General features: G+C 35.9%; 1 protein-coding gene across 4 annotated transcripts in view; it reads left to right on the top strand.

Moving 5' to 3' along the window:
- The window catches only part of TMEM245 (transmembrane protein 245), an 87,914-nt gene that overhangs the window by 4,571 nt on the left and 62,926 nt on the right, over window positions 1-20,417 (top strand). For 3 of the 4 annotated variants that reach the window (XM_063081833.1, XM_063081834.1, XM_063081836.1), the window contains exons 2-4: window positions 4,516-4,633; window positions 6,492-6,593; window positions 18,739-18,855. In XM_063081833.1, the coding sequence (XP_062937903.1) occupies window positions 4,516-4,633; window positions 6,492-6,593; window positions 18,739-18,855 (337 nt within the window). The remainder of the gene's footprint in view (window positions 1-4,515; window positions 4,634-6,491; window positions 6,594-18,738; window positions 18,856-20,417) is intronic. The other variant, XM_063081835.1, reaches the window with a different exon arrangement.

A 20,417-nucleotide genomic window follows, 5' to 3' on the forward strand; every position in this document is an offset into this window, starting at 1 on the left:
CAGTCTCTACTTAACGTTTTATGTATTTAATATGTTATTTAACTAGAAAAGCATATGTAGTTAATTATGTCAAATGAAAGGAAAATGTGATTGTCTATTAGTTTGCTTTACTTGTGCTAAACAAGTACTGCCAAATTTTATGCAATCTAATGTAGTGTCTGGCACATTGTTGCTTTAAAATGATTATGGAAGTGTGTATCTTGAAAAGGACACATTGTTTTGAAGAACATAAATTTGGGAAAGTATGCCCTCAAATTTATTTATAACTTTGACTCGCTGATTTATGCCTGGAAGAAAATTCACACTTGAACAGGTTTGCTCAGAGGCTAACCATATCTAAAGTTGGCTTGTTAACCCCAGGCTTCTGTTTATGAAAGCTTAAGAATAAAAAACTCGTAACGGGTCTTAGACTAGAAATTGCATTTGCAGTAAGAATGTGCCAGTTCTTATTTTCACTACGTTATTTTAAAGAAAATTTAGTGATTTAAAAAGTTGACTGAAGTAAAATATGCTGATTAAAAAAACAAAACAGCATAGATCTTCATATGGTGGAATGGAATGGTCTCTTTGCCACTATTCTCACTGTGCAGATTACTATTATCTGATGTATACAGCCTTCTAAGTTTATTTGTATGCCTATGTGAACGTATAAAGTATAGGGCTTTTGTTTATTTTGTTTTTTAAAACAAAAATGGGATAATATATATAATTCTGTGCTTTGCTCTTTCATTTATCATTGTATTGTGGACATCTTTCCTTGTTAGCACTTACAGATATACTTCTTTCTTTTTAGTATTTGCTGTAGTATAAATACCTGGATGCCTTTTAGAAAGTATTTCTGACAGATTTTCTTAGTTCTCAATTTGTATTAGAATACTCTGATAAACATTTTTAACCCTTGGTAGTTGTATAATCATAATGTTTTAATATAAACTCTAAAGTGTTTTTATAAATGGCCGTACCTTTTTAACTAATAATAATACTTTTGTGAGTCTTTTCTGAGGAAACACTTGAAAATATTTTTTTTAAAAAGAAAAAAGTCATAAGCCAAAAGTATTTTTTTAAAAAGACTTTTTTTTTCTATTTATAAGTATATTATATATTCGTAGGAGAAAATCAGTACTTGTAAAAATGTGTAAAGAAGCACATTATCCTTTGAAATGCAACCATCCAGAGATGATTTTTTTTAAACATTTTTTGTTGAGTATATTTTCACCGTTATAAATTTATTTATACATACATTTACAGTGTTATTGATTATAGCTAACACCCTTCACACCTTCATACCCTTGAAGGTCTGAATAATTATTCCATTTTTGGAGATACCATTATTTAAATAGTCTTCTATAAAATGACATGTAGGTTATCAGTTTTTTATATTGTAAATTGCAACAGTGAATATTTTTATATCTGTTGCACAGTGTGCAGTACTTCTGTATGTAAAACATTTCTAAAAGTGGAATTGGGGAGTATATTTAGTAAGCGGTTATTTTAGACTGAATGAAGTAATCTGTGTGTTTCAGGTTTAACTAGATGAAAATACACATTTCTCTTTAGACCATGAGTTTCTCTTTAAAAAAATCTGAAGTATGCAGTCTTATTTTTTCTCTCCCTGCAAGTGATACCAATTCCTTTCCAGTACAGATAAGAAACAAAACTTCTTGGGAGATAGGTTTAAAAGAATCATATCCTTAAAATCTGAAGGTGTGTATACCTTTTGTGATCCTCTAGTTCAGCTTTCTACTGAGGGCAGACTTGCTACTTTGTAATCCCTAGTTTATGGTCAGCATTTGCTCACTTTTAGTGATGATGGTAGCTTATTCCATTTTTACACAGCTGTGGTTTATTAGAAAAACTTATCCTCCATTGAGCTGATATGTTGCTTCCTAATTCCCACCTATTAAGTTTGCTCTCAGAACCACAGATAATTGTCTCATGCCTCTCCCAGATGATATTTTTCCTGCTGTTTGAAAATGGCTGTCAAATCTTGATATTTTCTTCTTTATTCTAAGCTAAATATTTTGGTTTTTTCCCTAGCTGTATCTATATCTCATATGTTGTGATTTCTATTTCCTTTCCAGGCTGAATTTCAGTGTTCATGTAGTTTGGTAGTACAAAATTCATTAAAACAATCACTTTCCCTGATAGGAGTATTGTACTTTTATAAATAGGCACTCATACTGGTCATGGTCTGACTCATACTGATCTGAATGTCTTCTTCCCATTCCATACTTGTGCGTCTGGTTTTGAACATGAAAGCAGAACTTTGTATTTCTCTCCATCAATATAATCTTTTTTGGATTTAGCCCATTGGTCTAGCTTCAGAATATCTTTTTGAGTCATTTTAGGTCGTCTCAGTTTTTATTGACTACTCCCACTTTTGTGTAATCTGCAAGTTTGATTAGTGTGCCTCCTAATCTTTCATCTGAGTCACTGACTTGATGTTGGGGGGCGGACTGATTGCCCCATGTGTGGTATATACCACTGAGAACCTCCCATTTACTGAGGGTTATTTTTTATTTCAATAATTGGTAGTTTTTAAAATTGACTGTTTTTATTTTTCCTTGTAAAAATTGGAGCAGCATTTTCTGTTCTTTATTTTTTTTAGCACCACACTCCTTATGATTAAGAAGGCAGACTGGCAGATTCCTGGTTCTAATCCTGGCTCTATCACTTACTATCTTTGTGACCATGGGCAAATCATTTCCCTTAAGTCTCCATTTTTTTCATCTGTAAAATGGGGATGATAATAGTACTCATTTTATGGGGTTATGAGGATTAAATAAGTTCATAGATGTAAAGCATTAGAAAATGGCCTGGTACATAGTGTTATATAAGTATACTATTATTGTACTCAAATTTTGTTCTGAGCTCTACAGTCAGATCTCATATTCTCTGAATTCTGAGGGTTGATTTGTTTGATCCTGCAAACCTGAACTTTTTTGAAGTGGTTGTGGTCTCACTTCCCATGTCCTCATATAGCTTTGGGTTTCAGAGTTCTTTAATATTTCATCTGATAGAGTTGCTTGAAGAAAAACATTTTAATGTTCTCTTCATTATAAAAGAATTAGTGCTCATTGAAGACAGTTTGGAAAATACAGAAAAAGTAAAAGGAAAAAAACATCTTACCTTGCAAATACATCTTCTAACTTCTTAGTACATTTCCTCACCCCGACTGTATAATAGATATAAGCATGTCATATGTTTTTTGTATTTTGTTTTTAACTTAATATGATATTAGGAATTTTAAGCTATATAGACTGTGTTTTTTTAAAAACTACTTTAATGGTTTTATAACATTGCATGAATCATCTATAGTTAATCATTTTCCAGTTATTGACCTTTTAGTTAATCACCTTTTCACTGTTCCTAATCATACTCTGTTGAGCTTCTTTAGATTTAAAGCTTTTTCAGAATTTATCATTATTTACTAAGGATAAAATTCCAAAGTTGAATTCTTAGGTGGAAGCTATAAACATTTTTAAGACCTGAAAATTATTTTTAATGATAGATATGACCAAAATAATGGAGATAGGTTTTTTATTTTGTCTTTTGTAATAATCCTATCACTCTTTTTTCTTCATGCTCTGAATAATAGCTTGACTTTTTAAAAAAAATTTTTTTTTTTTTTTTTTGCAAAGTTCATGTCAAACTTGAATTTTATCTTTTTGGTCTTGTTTTAATAAGTTCTTGGTGCCCAGAGTTGTTCTAGATTATATATTCTTTCCATCTTTTGTAAATGTTCTATTAAAATATGAGTTTCTGTGTGGACTATACTGTTTTCTTTTGATCCTTCTTAAATGCCGCAGCTGTTTAGCTTTAGTGTAGGGAAAACTGAGGAGGGGACCCTTGCTCGTTCTTCTGTTTCAAATCTTGCTGTTTTTTTCTCTAGCAATATATTTTTCAGGCACACTTACTTGACTGGTACATTATAACTCTGGATTAGGTTCTAACCATCTGTTGCCTAGATTATTTCAGCAAAATCGCACATTAGCTGGCTGCATTCTTTCTAGCTTTTGAAAAATTCCTTTCACAGTAACAATCATATTTTATAGGCTGAAATGGAATCTTTTAACCTGATTCTTTTTGAAAAACTTTTCTTCTTTTTATTTCTTTTCTAAACATTAATTGACAGAAAACTTTAGGAATTCCACAAGGTTAGACTCTTAATTTAAATCCATGGCTTAGACGCTGAATATTTTATCTTAAATACTTTTATTCATAAAGTGGGTTTTGACTTTAGCGTATCTTAAATTAAAACCATGTGTTTTTTGTTAAGCAAATATATAAACAATATCACTACATGAGATTTCAAATGCCTATTTATTTCAAACTTTTATTTATCCAAACGGGAGGAGAACCTAGACATGTTCCTTTTAGTACTGCCAACCTTCATCTTATCTGTGTGCTATGTCCAGAGCACTCATGCTATAAAGCTTGCAAATTTTGTATGATTGTATGTTCATTTTCATGTGTATATATTTTACAACTGTGTCTGTATTTCATTTATTTAAGATCTGGACGTTGGTAGTTGGCTATGTGTTGACTGTTTCATTCAAGTGGAATGCAAGCACTGAACGCTACTTGAGAGCAGTTTCAATTCCTGTCTGGACTATATTGCTTTTTCATTTAGGTGGGTCCCTTCTTTTTTTTTGTTTAAAAAAAAAAAAAAAGTCTAATTTAAGGTCAGCAGAGGCTGACTGTGTGAATGGAAGTGAATTCTTTGTAGTGTTATATGTTGCATTTAAAATTCTTTAAAATAATCTTTAGAAAGTTATGCATTAATCTTTAATGAGAATAATATGCTTTAAAATGCCTGTTTTTAATTACATCATATGTTCATTTTCTTTTTTTTTTTTTTTTTCCGTGACCGGCGCTCAGCCAGGGAGTGCACCGCTCATCCGGCGGGAGCGTCGCCGCGCTGCTAGCGCAGCACGCTACCGAGTGCGCCACGGGCTCAGCCCATATGTTCATTTTCAAAAAAGTCCTTTGAAAGTAAAAAGATCTTAAAAAGCAGAGCACACTTGGACTATCATGGTCATTTCTTTTTTTTTTTTTTTTTTTTTTTTTTTTTTTTTTTAAAGTTTTATTTTTATTTTATTTTATTTTATTTTTGTCTTTTTCGTGACCGGCACTCAGCCAGTGAGTGCACCGGCCATTCCTATATAGGATCCGAACCTGCGGCGGGAGCGTCACTGTGCTCCCAGCGCCGCACTCTCCCAAGTGCGCCACGGGCTCGCATGGTCATTTCTGAGTGTCATATTGAGGATATAGATAAGCAGCTAAAGATAAGAGGTGCTCAAAATCGTGTGAGAAACAGTTAAAGGAAGAAGAGAAGATGTTTACTCTGGATTATAGGAGGGTACTAGGGCTCTAGCTGCGGGGAGGAAGTAAGTGGAGGTAAGAAGATATAAAGTACGAGAGCCTACTTCTAGTGTTTGTACTGTCCTGTGAAAGTGGTTTAAACAGATCTCAGTATCCACGAGGGAGAGATGTCACAGCATTGAGTAACTTCAGAGAGACAAATCTCTGGGCAAAGGATGATCCATGTCACAGCTGCTCAGAGTTCCCTGTTATGTGAAATTATTCACTGTTAGGCTGGGTGCCTGCTAGGATGTTGTTGAGTGATTTTTTTTAGCATGATACATATAGTTGGGACTCTTATTTCCAAGTCTGAGTCGATGGAAACATTAAGTTGTAATTGATAAACAAAATTCAGTAACCCAGAGAAGTAGACTATTTAAAGTAGTTCTCAGACACACTTACTGTTAAAAATAAAATAAAAACAGTTGATTGAAAATACGTTGCTGCTTAGAGTCCAATGACGAACAAAGCGTCTTCTCTAGCTTTGTGGAGTTGGAATGCTAAAAGAGTTTATCTGCACGATCCCCTACCGTCTGATATGATTCATTTTGAATTTGGGTAAGGCAGAGGAGGATGGGAGGCAGGTATGTCCGTGAGGCTCTAGACAGACTCAGGGACATGCACAATGGTTATGGGTAGGGGCCTGTTCCTTGGCGACTTGTCAACATTTTTGCACTATATATTTTTGTTATGCTCTTTTGGGCTCTTCTGCCTTTATTGAAAGTTCTTACCCAATGGTATTTTTAGAAAATCCAGTCAGGCCCCATGGCTTTAGGATCTGTACTCAATTCTGTTCATTTTGGGTCAGATGGGTGGTTTGAGTTTGGGATGGTCTTAAACCCTGTTTAGAACGGACTCCATTTCTCAGAAGATTAAGTCCATTAAATGTAGGCTGGCACATATCCCATCCTTTAGACCAGGGGCCTCTGAGAGCAGGGATGAACTTAATTCGAGAAACCCTGAATTGAGCATCTGGTGGCCTTTTTATTTCTATTAAAAATTTTCTCTGTGAAATAATTTTGTAATATACATATATACCAAATTGTTCTGTCTACAAAACTGAGTCTTTTATAAATAAGTACTAGGTTTTTATTTCACTAAAAATATTAATTCTTAATAATTTGCAGCATCCCTGGCTGGCTCATGGAGAATTCCAGTATTCCTGGTTATTGTTTTCCTGATGTCTGTGGGCACTCTCTATGAAAAACAGAATGGAAAAGAGTCTTCTGGTAAGAAATAGGGCACTCTATTAATATTATTCTTGAAGTATTTTGGAGAGTAGCTTTATAGGAAATGCTATGTTGAAACAGCTTTGAATCTATTTAACAACGTGTGGTAGTTTCTGAACAAAAAATAAAATTTCTGTAAAATATTTCAGGTTATTAAACCATGTTCTTTTTGTTATGTTTTTTTATATACATAAAATTAACATAACGTAAAATTAGTCATTAACCGTTTTAAAATGGCATTCAGTACATTTACAGTGTTGAGCAACCATCACCTCTATCTAGTTCCAAGACATTTTCATCACCCCAAAAGGAAAGCTGGTACATGAATCAGTACTTCATTCCTTTCTATGGCTGAATAATATTCCATTGTATGGATATGCCACATTTTGTTTATCCACTCATCAGTTGATGGATGTTGGGTTATTCTCATCTTTTGGCTATTGTGAATAGTGCTGCTATGAACATTCATGCACAAGTATTTGTTTGAATACCTGTTTTCATTTCTTTTGGATATTTCCCTAGGAGTGGAATTACTGGATCACATGGTAGTTCTATGTTTAACTTTTTTAAGAACTGCCAGTCTGTTTCCACAGCAGCTGTACCATTTTACATTCCTACCAGCAGTGTATGAGGATTCCAATTTCTCCACACCCTTGTCAACACTTATTATTTTCCTTCTTTTTTTTTTTTTCATAATGGCCAACCTAGTGGACGTGAAGTGGTACTTCATTGTGGTTTTGATTTGCATTTCCCTAACAAGTAATGGTGTTGAGCATTTTTTCATGTGCTTGTTGGCCATTTGTTTATCTTCTTTGGAGGAATGTCTATTCAAGTTCTTTGCCCTTTTAAAAATTAGATTGTTTGCCTTTTTGTTGAGTTCCAGGAGTTCTTTATGCTATTATATTCTGGATACTAAACCCTTATTAGATATATGATTTATAAATATTTTCTCCCATTCTGTGGATTGTCTTTTTATTCTCTTGATAGTCTCCTTTGATGCATAGAAATTTTTTATTTTGATGAATTCTAATTTATTCATTTTTTTCTTCTGCTTGTGCTTTTGATGCCATATCTAACAAACCATTGCCAAATCAAAAGTCATAATTTTTTTTTTTTTTTTTTAAAGATGACCAGTAAGGGGATCTTAACCCTTGGCTTGGTATTGTCAGCACCACGCTCAGCCAGTGAGCGAACCAGCCATCCCTATATAGAATCTGAACCCATGGCCTTGGTGTTATCAGCACCGCACTCTCCTGAGTGAGCCACGGGCCGGCCCTAAAAGTCATAAATGTTTATCCCTATGTTTTCTTCTAAGAATTTCATATTTTTTTCTCTTATATTTAGATTGTTTATCCATTTTGAGTTAACTTTTGTATATGGTGTGAGGTAAGAGTCCAACTTCATTCTTTTGCATGTGGATATCCAGTTTTCCCAGCACCATCTGTTGAAGAGACTATCCTCTTTCCATTAAATCGTCTTGGCACCCTTGTCAAAAGTCAATTAACCATAGATGTATGAGTTTATTTTTGGACTTTCTGTTCTCTTCTTTTGATCTATATATACCCAATACTACATTGTTTTGATTACTGTAGTTTGCACAAATTTTGAAATCAAGAAGTGTGTTTACCAACTTTGTTTTTCTTTTTCAAGACTGTTTTGGCTATTGAGGTCCCTTGCATTTCCATATGCATTTTAGGATTAACTTTTCTATTTTTGCAAAAAAGACTATTGGGATTTTGATAGGGATTCCATTGAATCTGTAGATCACTTTGGGGAGTATTTCCATCTTTACAATATTTAAACAAACAAATAAAACAATAAAAAATCTTCCAATTCATGAGCTTGGGATGCATATCCATTAATTTCTTTCAGCAGTGTTTTGTAGTTTTCAGTATATAGGTCTTGAACCTTCTTGGTTTAGTTTATTTTTTATTTATTTATTTTTTGAAGGTATTGTATATGGAATTGTTTTCTTAATTTCCTTTTTGGATGGGTAATTGCTAGTGCATAGAAATACAATTGATTTTTGTGTTGATCTTGTATTCTGCAACTTTACTGAATTTGTTCATTAGCTTCAATAGATTTTTGTTGGGTTCTTTAGGATTTTATATATATGAGATCATAAAGATAAATTTCTAACTTTATATTTCTATATTGGATGCCTGTAATTTCTTTCTTGTTGTCACCTGATTTCTCTGGCTAGAACTTGTAGTAGGATGTTGAATTGAGTACATGTTGAATAATCTTTTAAACATTATTTTTGAGATACCATGGCTGCAAGTGGCCTGTATCCAGAAATAGTTTATTCAAGGTACAGGTTTTTAATGAGTTGTAAGTGGGGAGGGTGTCAAGATATAGAAGTGGTCCTCAGATCATCAGACTAGACTTCCATTTATCTAGCAGCTGTGACTGGAGAGGTAAATCTGAACAGCATACTGCTTCTGCAGTGACCAACATGTTGCTCTTGCTTCTTCCTGATGGTTATGCATGAATTAAAAGAGCAAATTACTAATTGCAGTAGGTTTTTAAAAGAAAAACAATTAATTTCTCAGATAATATCAGTTTGTTACAGTAAAGTTAGGAAATACAGAGAAACAGAAGAAAGTAAAAGTCATTCAAAATCCCACTGCACACATATTACACCAAAATGTTAACTAATGATTTTTATGCCTTCAGCCATTTATTTTTCTTTTCTGTTTTTCTTTTTGTGATTGGCTGGTATAGGGATTGAACCCTAGACTTTTAATTTATTTTTATTTTTATTTTATTTTATTTTTACATTTTTATTTATTATTACCATATTCACTTTTACAAATCGTGAAATTTCTTTATGCCCTTTGCCCAACCTATCACTTCCCAGACCCCCTCCCTCCCCCCACTCCAATCTCTACTATCCTTACGTTTGTTCTCTCCTTCTGAAAGTTCAACGTATTGTTGTGGTCTTGTCTTTCTTTCTTTCTTTTCTTCCTTCATTCCTTCCCTCTCCCCCTCCCTTCCCTTTCCTCCTTTCCTAGCAGCAAGTTATGAGTGAGAACATGCAGTATTTCTTTTTCTTTGTCTAGCTTATTTCACTTAACATAATTTTTTCCAGACTCATCCGTGCTGTTGGAAACGGCAGAATTTCATTCTTTTTTATGGCTGAGTAGTACCCCATTGTGTGTATATACCACATTTTCCTTATCCAGTCGGCTGTCGATGGACACTTGGGTCGGTTCCATATTTTGGCTATTGTAAATAGAGCTGCAGTGAACAGGGGAGTGCAGGTATCCCTTCAACATGATGATTTCCATTCCTTTGGATATATACCCAGTAGTAAGATTACTGGATCATATGGTAGCTCTATCTGTAGTTGTTTGAGAAACCTCCATACTGTTTTCCATAATGGCTGTGCTAATTTACATTCCCACTAACAGTGTAGAAGAGTTCTTCTTTCTCTGCATCCTCGCCATCATTTGTTATTCTCGGTCTTTTTAATAATGGCCAGTCTAACTGGGGTGAGATGATATCACAATGTGATTTTGATTTGCATTTTTCTGGTGACTAGTGATGCTGAGCATTTTTTCATGTACCTGTTGGCCATTTGTATGTCTTCCTTTGAAAAATGTCTATTCATCTCCTTTGTCCATTTTTTAATTAGATTATTTGTTTTTTTACTGTATAGTTGTTTGAATTCTTTGTATATTCTGGATATTAATCCCTCACTGGATGTATAGTTTGCAAATGTTTTCTCCCATGCTGTAGGTTGTCTTTCCACTCTGTTGATTTGTCTTCTTTGCTGTGCAGAAGCTTTTTAGTTTGATATAATCCCATTTATTTTTTCTTTTGTTGCTTGTGCTTTTTGGGTCTTATTCATGAAGTCTTTGCCCAGTCCTATTACCTAGAGTGTTTCCCCTGTATTTTCTTTAGTAATTTTATGGTTTTAGGTCTTATATTTGTCTTTAATCCATTTTTAGTTGATTTTGGTTTATGGTGAGAGGTATGGGTCCAGTTTGATTTTTCTACATATGGCTGTCCAATTTTTTCAGCACCATTTATTGAAGAGGCTATCTTTCCCCCAATGTATGTTCCTGCTGCTTTTGTCAAAGATCAGTTGGGTCTAAGTATGTGGGTTGATTTCTGGGTTTTCTATTATATTTCATTGGTCCGAGTGTGTCTTTTTATGCCAGTACCATGCTGTTTTGGTTACAATAGCTTTGTAATATAATTTGAAGTTGGATAGTTTTATGCCTCTGGCTTCATTTTTTCTGCTTAGGATTGCTTTGGTTATTCAGGGTCTTTTGTTGTTCCATGTGAAAGTTTGGATAGATTTTTCTATTTTTGTGAAGAATGCTGTTGGTATTTTGATGGGGGTTGCATTTAATCTGTAGATTGTTTTGAGTAGAATGGACATTTTCACGATGTTGCTTCTTCCCATCCAAGATTCCTAGGTATTTTATTTTTTAAATTGATTTATTTTTAAATTGATACCTAGGTATTTTATTTTTTTGGTAACTATTGTAAATGGCTTTGCTTTCTCGATTTCATTTTCTGCTAGTTTGTTATTGGAGTATAAAAATGCTGTTGATTTTGGGGTGTTGATTTTGAATCCTGCAACGTTACTGAAATTGTTAATCAGCTGTAAGAGTTTTTTGGTAAAGTGTATAGGTTTTTCTATATATAAGATCATGTTGTCAGTAAGCAAGGACAGTTTGACCTTGTCCTCTCCAGTCTGGATGCCCTTTATTTCTTTCTCTTGTCTGATTGCTCTGGCTAGTTCTTCCAATACTCTGTTAAATAGGAGCAGTAAAAGTTGACATCCTTGTATTGTTCCTTTTCCATTCAGGATGATATTGGCAATTGGTTTGTCATAAATGGCTTTTATTGTATTGAGATAATTTTCTGGCCAGTACAGGGATTGAACTCTAGGCTTTTTAAAACATGAAAAAACTGGATCACAGTGAACATTCTCTTTTGTAAGCTGCATTTTAAACTTAGTTATGTCATGAGCACCTTCCTATGTCAATGAATATACTTCTACAACATTATTTTTTAGCATCGTCATTTTATTCTAATCATGAGGCTATTTGTGGCACTCTGGTGTATTTGTACAGCTACCTTATAAAAGTTTTTACATTACTCTTTATTATTATATTTGGTGCATGAGTAATGTCTGACAATTGTAAGGTATCTATTTATTCATAAATATGTTAGAATTTAAAAATAACTACCTGAAACAAAGAAATCTTAATTGCATAATCTCTCTGACAGTGGAAAATAGGGAAGATTTTATTTTGTATTTTGCTGTCTTTCTAAGTTTTCTTTGTTCAACCTGTCTTCCTGGTCATAATCTGTTGGACTCTGTGGTTATGTGTCAGACTAGTGGAAGTAAATGTCTTGTTTTGGCAACTACTGTAGAAAGCTTGGTGATTTCCACTTCTTCCCCTGGTTAGCTTTATCTCCTTTTTTTTCTTTCCTCTAATAGTAAGTGATTTGGACAGTTTTGCTTGCTCTTTACTCCTCACTCCAGGATTGTTTTCCCTTTTGACTGCTTTTTTCCAGTGTTACGTACCTTATTACAAGTATATGAATAATGCAGGCCTAAACCAAGGATTTCAGTTGCATTTTCTCTGGGGTGTAAATTCTAGTCATCTGGCTATGGCAGCCTAGAGAACTGTGAGGACAAGAATTCTAAGAACAAGTTTTGAATGTGGGGAGAAAGAAGACTGTGGTCAATTATTATTATCATAACCCCAGAATAGTGGTGTGCTGGCATGCAAGCTGGATTTCTGGTATTTGTATTCCAGACTTTTATAAGGAAGGAAATCACAGGGACACAGAATAAATGTTGAGAACAGATTTGGAAATGTTGTTTTGTTTTACTCTCATTCCATCCTACTTCAGAATATTCTTGATCTAGAATCCTTTTCTGGACTTCTAGTCTAAATAATTCTTATCATAAAATCTTTTAAATGTTTTTCTAAATTTCTAAATATAATTTTTTCCCTCTTGCCTCTAGAACCTTGTTTCTTTTAGGAATCAGAATTCAAGACATCTAGTCCATAATGGGACAACTCTCCCCTTTATTTATGGTTAGTTTCTTCCTGCAGATGTCACTATAATACAGTTAGGTACAGGAATGCTTAGTTGTACTGCCATGCAGTGTGTGCATTGATTCCTTCTTGTCATTTCCACTGTTCCATTGCAGGACTTGCTTGTGAATTCCAGTTGTCTGTGTGGGTGTCTTCCTCTGTGTCTTCTGAGCTTTGAATCTTTTGCTGCTGTAGAAGGTTTTGTGATCTGTGGTTCACTAGACTGAACAGATTAGTCCTCTAGATTTCATCAGAATTCAAAGCATGAGTTTGTTTGGTTCCTAGACTCAGAAAACTCTTCTTGTGGATCATTGCTAAATTAGTTTTAATAGTTTCTTCTGAATCCTGGGGTCTTACTAAGTATTTTTCTCTTAGACCTGGGGAGCTCTTCCGTGATATTTCCTGGAAGCTCCCCAAGATAATATATGGAAAAAAAAGTTTAAGTGCAGGAAGAAGCCTTGTTAGGCTCTTTAAACATGCCATCTTATTTAATTTTTTTTAGTAATTCAGTGAGATTGGTATTATACTTATTTTACAGATGAAGAAACTTAGGCTCAGAAAGCCATTTACTCTGAATATGAGGTTTCTTAAAATTTTGGGAAATAAGCATCAGATATATCGTTAATAGCCTAGAGGCCTAGCTTGAGAAGTACCAGCAGGCACAGCTGGATGCTGTTCCTCCTAACATTGGTAATTGTTTGTAAACGACCAGAAGTTGCCTCAGTTGTTTTGGGATAGCATGCAATGTGAATGAACAAGCTTGGTCCAGTTAAGGCCAATTTGAAAAATGAAAAGGAGCAAACTAAATTTCTTGCTGCTCATCTCCCACTCCCCAATTTTGACACTGTCAGTTATGTAGGCCTAGAGAAACATCTGGTTCATGTCCAGGCCCTTGTGAAGTGATGCTAGAAGCCATGGAGATATATTTTCCACATTGGTAATGGAAACAGAAGCCTTCTTCAAAGTGAACTTTGCAAGCTGGGGAGGCTTTATTTGGTATGCAGTATGTCCTTCCAGTAAGCATCTTTGGATGTATTTCTGGTAACTGCCACTATCTCTGCGGGGGGAGTAGACCAAGAAGTATCTCCTTATTTAGACTGGTTTCAAAATAATATTTCCCTGTGATTATTAAAAAAGTCTGCTCATTGTTGAGTTAGTTGTATTAACAGATATTATCTGCTCTTGTGATCTGTTTCTTATGTGCCACTCTCTGAGTTTCTGTCCCCTTGTGCTAGGCTGCCGATGTGACTGGCCTGCTTGTTTGGATTTGTGTAGATCCCCTGTTATTTGGGCCTCCACTTAATACTGGCCCTGTCCCTGGATAGACTGATACTTGAAACCTTGGCTGTTCTGCCTTTTTTTTTGTTTTTAGTCCTTGAATCCCAAGATTAAGTTCCCTTGTTTATATATTTATTTTTAGCCGGGGCTTTTTATCTAATAACATGATGTTGCCTGCATTCTCGATCCTGGCATTCTTCTGTCCAGTTTATCCTTTCCCTGCCTGGACCCTTCAAATTTTTGAGCTGCTGAAGGACATCTCTAAGACAGAAGTTCTTAAAATATGTATCTGTTGATAAGAGCAGTTGCCAAATCTTATATTTGTAATTTCCAAATGCCCTTTGTTGATTTTTCTCTCTGTGCTATTCTCTTTTTTATGAAGTTTGAGGTTCTCTAAAAATTTGCTGAATCATTTGTGTATAACTAGAATGGTATTACATAGTTTCATTAATGTAGCTAAGATTTATTGCATATTTACTGTATATTTTAGTGATATCAGCAAATTGTAGAGTTAGTCTTTTTTTTTTATAAAAGATGACTGGTAAGGGGATCTTAACCCTTGATTTGGTGTTGTCAGCACCATGTTCTCCCAAGTGTGCTAACCGGCCATCCCTATGTAGGGATCTGAATCGGTGGCCTCGGTGTTATCAGCACCACACTCTCCCAAGTCAGCACCACACTTTCCCAAGTGAGCCATGGGCTGGCCCCGTAGGGTTAGTCTTTAAGCCGTAGTTTTGAAGATATCAGTTATTTGTTTCAGCTTTTCCTTAAGTCTTTCAGGGCCTAGTGTATGCAAGGAATTTTGCTTAGCTCTATGAGATCTGAAAATGTCTATGAAGAGTGATTAGACTTAGGGAAATGGCTATAATATAAATTGGAAAGGGGATGAGAGGTACAGGGAAATACTATGTAAGTGCTAGTGGCTTATGCTTATAGTTTATGTTATGAAACCGGTAGTCAAAAAGAAAAAGCAATAGTTTTTATATAGGTGGTGATATAATAATAGCTAACATTTATTGAGCTCTTCCTTCATACCAGGCATTGTTCTAAGCATTTTACATATATTGTTTCACTTAATTCTCACGAGACAAAATAGATGAGTCCTATTTTGCACATGAGGAGACTAAGGCACCTAGATGTTAAGTAACTTGCCCGTGGTCTTCTAAGTAGTAAGGAATGGACCTGGGATTTGAACCTGGGCAGTCTTGTTTCCTTACTTTTGCTGCCAACCTCTGAACTGTGCTGCCTGTGTGCATAGTAAATATGAGACCTTCTGTTCTCTGGGCCCAGCCTCCCTCTGCGTCCTCGCACTTCCCCACTCTTCTCATTGTATCCTAAGTTCCGGCCCTGTTGAACTCTTACAGGTCTTTGAGGAGCACACTCTGCTTTTTCACGCCTTTGTGTCTTCACACCTGCTTTTTTGTCTTCCTGGAATACTTTTCTACTCCTGCCCTCTAAGACCCCAGCCTTTCGGGAGCTTCCTCCCTGACGCCGATAGACTTGCTCTTTGGCTAACTTTTGTGTAAGTGGATTTAGAGGACAGCATCTTCTCATATCCTTGTCAGATAGTTCCCCAAACATTCTACACTCACTTTACATTAGCTCTTAATGCACTGATTCATAACTGACAGTTTAAGTATTAGAATGGACTTGAGACCAGGGCCTTGGTCTCTTACCTCAGCATATAGCCTAGTTACCAACATGGTAAATGAATGCCAGCGGGCATTTAGAAATGTAAGTCAAAATGCAGCTGAACTGTAAGTCCATGTTTGAGGAGCTCTGTAAAATGATCTTGTTGTTTTAGAGCTACTTAAAAACCATCAAGGGACTTTTCACAGTGTCTCGATGAGTCACCATTTAATTAAATTGCTTGTGAAGAGGAGTGTTTAGTAATTCAGGACCCTTGACTAGTCTTTAATCTTATATAAGACAGTACTTTGTTTTTGTTTTTTTAAAAATTTTAACTGGAAGGTGTCTTTTCTTCTTTTGCTACGCTACTGTTCCAGTCCTTTATGTGTTCCCAAACTTGCTCTTGAGTGGGGCCTAAGACATCTGTCCTGGGCATACTTCTGAGAAGCTAAGTCCTACCTGCCTCTGGTGTAGACAGTTTGTGAAATTTTTATCTGGAAGTCTCAAAAGAACTTTAATATGTCCAAAATCTTTAGGTAATTCTCCTACATGTTATCTATTAAATGGACAAGTTTAAATTTTAATTAAGCCTATATAAGCAAAGAAAAAAAAAAAAAGCAAAACCAAAAGGATTCGTGAACCAGGCAGTCCTCTGAACGAGAGGAGGTTCCAAGAACTCCAACCAATAACATAATCTGACAGCATTTATAGGAAGCAGAAGTGTGATGTAGAGACAACTTAAGTGGTTGCAGTTTAATTGGTTAATTGGTTACAGAGCCTCCTGCAGTAAACTAAAGCTCAGATACTATAGTAAAATTCCATATTAGATTGATCTGTTAGGGTTAATGCAGGAGACTAGCCAAATCAATGGCTTCCCACAAGTTTTATTTAACACTATCTAACTGTAATTTATAAACTTAAACACCTTCATCTCTTTGATTCCCTTTCTCTGTTAATCACCAAGTCTGGTCCACTTTGACTCCTCCACGTCTCTTGGATTCAGCCACTTGTCTATATCTCCCCAGTTTCTGCTGTAGACCGTATTAGCATCATATCTTACCTTAACTTACGTGCAGTAACTTACCTCCTTATATCCACTCTTGGTACCCTCTAGTTTATCCTTTTCCAAACAAGCAAGAATGATCTTTTTATATCTCATAACTGATCATTTATTTACAGGGTGGGGAGGGATGGGAGGCAGATGAGTGTGGTTATAAAAGGGGGACATGAGGGATCCGTGTAGTGTGAAACTGTCCTGTATCTTGTATTTGTGCTCCTGATTGTGATATTGATCTACAGTTTTGCAAGATGTTAGCACTGGGGGAAACTGGGTAAAGGGTTTACAGAGATTCTTAAAATTGTTCATGAATCTACATTTATCTCAATAAAATTTCCTTAAAAAAATTACTATCTTGTTTAAAACTCTTCAGTGCTTTCATACTCTTCTTAGGACACCGATCAAAGTCTTGCCATGGTCTTCTGTGACCTGCGTCATCTGGCTTTCCTCTCCAGCCTTGTTTGATACCAGTTTCTTACTAGCTGTCTGTGTTCCAGACACACTGACCTTCTTACTGTCTTTAACATGCCAGGTTCTACCTCCTCATTTCCTTCTGCCCAGAATGCTGTTATTTACATTCCTTTGGTTCATTCCTTCTCATCCTTCATATGTCAGCTCCATTTTCACTTAAGAGAAGCCTTTTCTGATTCTCCAGACTCATATTTCTTCTGTTAGGAGCTCACAAAATAACCAGTATTTTTCCTTCATAGCAACAATTTTAATTTGTATGCATACGTTTATTTGTATGGTTCTTTAATTCATGTCTGTATTGTTCACTGGGCTCCATGGGGCAGGATCTGTGTCTTTATCCCCAGCACTCAATACAGTGAGTAATGAGGACATGGAAGACACTGTCTTTCTCTCTCGGCCTTTCCTCTCTTATTGGCATTTCTGAAGCATCTTATATAAGCCAGGAGAATAAGGTTCCAATCCAGATATATAACTTAATTCTTTCTTCTCAGACTATGAGTTTGAATTTCTCTTGGTTTGTCTCTAGCTAGTTGATATAGTAAGAGGTATTGGTTAGCATTTAGAATTTTTGCATGTAGCATTTTTGGAAAGGTCAGAAAACTAAGTGTGGATTGAACATAATAGAAGCAATGCAACAGGAGAAAAGCTCAGTGCCACTAAAGGATTATTTGGGAAGAAGGCCACAGCTGCTGCCACCTGCCTTGAAGTTAGAGATCAGACATCAGAACCTCTGGGACTTCTGCTAAGTTGCTGCAGGAAAATCCATATGTCTACATGACTGTTTGACATGAGAGCTGGTTGGCTTTCAAATTACAGTGTGCCACTTCAGTCTTCCAAGTCTTGCACAGGTGTATCTGCTTGTTAGAAACTACATCACATGTGGGACCTTAGCTGCAAGGGAGTCTGATAAATAGAATCTTTAGCTTTCTGGTCTGTAGTGTGCAGGAAAAGCATGCTAGAACCTGGTGTTGCATGAGCCTAGTCTGCCTTGCCTGTCTTAGCAGGTTAAAGGTTAACCATTGCAGCCAGAGCTCGTTTGTCAGTACGTGTTGTATTTGAATGTAGTGCAAATGATTAAGCTTGGTACTACCTATTAGGAATTTAACATGGAAATGTGTAACAGGAAACAAGGTGATGATGTTCTTTTAGATTTTCAAGTGGTGGATTTTGCCTGTGCTGAATTATGTACTTTATAGATATTTATGGTTTTGCACAATACCCATACATTTCCATATTTATTTGTGAAATGTTATTATTGAGAGCACCAAGTGTGGGCTGTCCCATACTGTACTAGGACCTAGTAACACAAAAGCAAGTAAGACAGGAAGTCTGATCAGAGAGCTAAAAAATATAAGTGTGGCACTCTGAATTTGTATAGGCAAAATATGCCACACCTATCAGCATGAAGTTCCCAAATAAGGATGATACAGAGAGAGTCCAGGGACTTGGAGTTTTGGCAAACTTTCCTGTTGATTTTTAAGCATTCTTCCTTGGTGAAGAACCATTGGGTCCAGTGGGTCAGTGATAACCATTTTGTTTTATTGCTGTTGAAAACATATAGCTGTTTTTTAATTTGCAACAGTTATTTCCTTCTTTGTTCATTTGCTTTAAAAAGTTTTTAAAATGCATGCTTCTTTTGCAGGGGCAGAGTTACCAGGGCAAGTTATCTCCATGGCAGCTTCTACTCTAGCAAACTTGGCCATCTCTATCACAGGTTATGAATCAAGCAGTGAAGATCAGTCCTCAACTCAGCCTGCAGGTGACTGATGTTATGAAGACATTCAAAGTTATTCTGCAAAATGAAATGTAGATAGAATGTAGAATTACTAGCATCACATGATGCTACTTACTCTTGCTAGTCCTTCATTTTTTTCTCTGATTCCTATTTTTCTACCTTTTTCCTTCTCATCTTCTCATATATCACTTTTTTCATGCATTTAATTATTTACCTTTTTGGGTTTCTTATTTTGGTTCATCCTTCCCTCCCCCCCTTTTTTTTTTTTAAATACTTCCTTTTCTTTTATTATTTTCCTTTCCTTGGTGCCCCACTTACCTTTTCTTCACCCTCCTCCCTACCCTTTTGCTTTCCTTATCTTGGTTTCTCATTTTCCATTTCTTCTACACTCTCAGTTCTTTTCCATTGTTTTATTTTGCTCTGTCTCTTCAGGTTGCTTTTTCTTTTGCTCCCTTTCCCCAACTCTTTTTTGGGGGGGGATGTAGGGGCTTTTATTTTCCATCTTCTAGTCATCCATTTCTCTGTAATTTCTTCTCTTGCATTTCTTTTAAAAGTTTGATTTGCATGCCTTATGCTGTCAATGTATTGATTATTTCCTCTAAAACAGACCCCTCTGGTTGTTCTGAATTCAGTAGTCTATGTGGCCTGGCTTCTGGAGTGTCAGGCCCCTGTGAGATCCTGCTGGTAGATTTATACCAGCTTCAGAGTCATACTGTACTCTCACAGAGTTCAGGAATGTAAAAGACCATCTCAGCCTGAGCTGAGAGGTTATTTGGAGTTAGTGCCAGAGGTATTTGGAGTTAGGGAATATTTATCATGAGCTCTTCTTGAAGACCGACTTAAAAAATGTCTTGAAGGAAGGGATCAGCTAAGAAAACAGCAATTTGGAGTAGTAGGAACATTTATTTTTCTTGCATGTTGAATTCAGTTTCCAAAGTGGAGAGGGGATGATGTTTTGGTTATGGAATTGTTATTCTTTCAGATACCTGCCTCACCCATCAACATGAAGTTTCCAAATTAGAAAGATACACACAGAGCAAAGTCAAACAAAAGCATATTATAACTAGCTTTGACTTTAGCCCTGAACCTCAGGGTAGAATGTTAGTCCTAGTGAGGTGAGCTGACTTACTGTGGTTCAGGTTATCTCAGTAGTAAAGATGTACTCACTTGATAGTGTGTGGATATGTTTGTCCTCCCAAAGCTCGTGTTGAAACACAGTGTGGCAGTGGTGGGAGGTGTTTGAGTCATAGGGGCAGATCCCTCATGAACAGATTAATGCCCTTCCTGAATGGGGGGTAGTAAGTGATTTCTCCCTATGTTAGTTCCTGAGAGAGCTGGTTGTTAAAAGGAGCACAGTACCTCCCCTCCCTCTCTCTCTTGCTTACTCTTGCCATGTGATCTCCTTGTACCTGCTGATTGCCTGTCATGAGTGGAAGCAGCCTGAGGCCTGCGTCAGATGCAGCTGTCCCAGAATTATGAGCCAAATAGACTTCTTTTCTTTATAAGTTAGTATCAAGTACTCTGTTATAATAGCAACATAAAAACGGACTAATACACAGCTAAACTTTTTTTTTTTTTTTTGGCAG

Source organism: Cynocephalus volans, chromosome 17 (assembly GCF_027409185.1).
Source record: "Cynocephalus volans isolate mCynVol1 chromosome 17, mCynVol1.pri, whole genome shotgun sequence".
Lineage (NCBI taxonomy): Eukaryota > Metazoa > Chordata > Mammalia > Dermoptera > Cynocephalidae > Cynocephalus > Cynocephalus volans.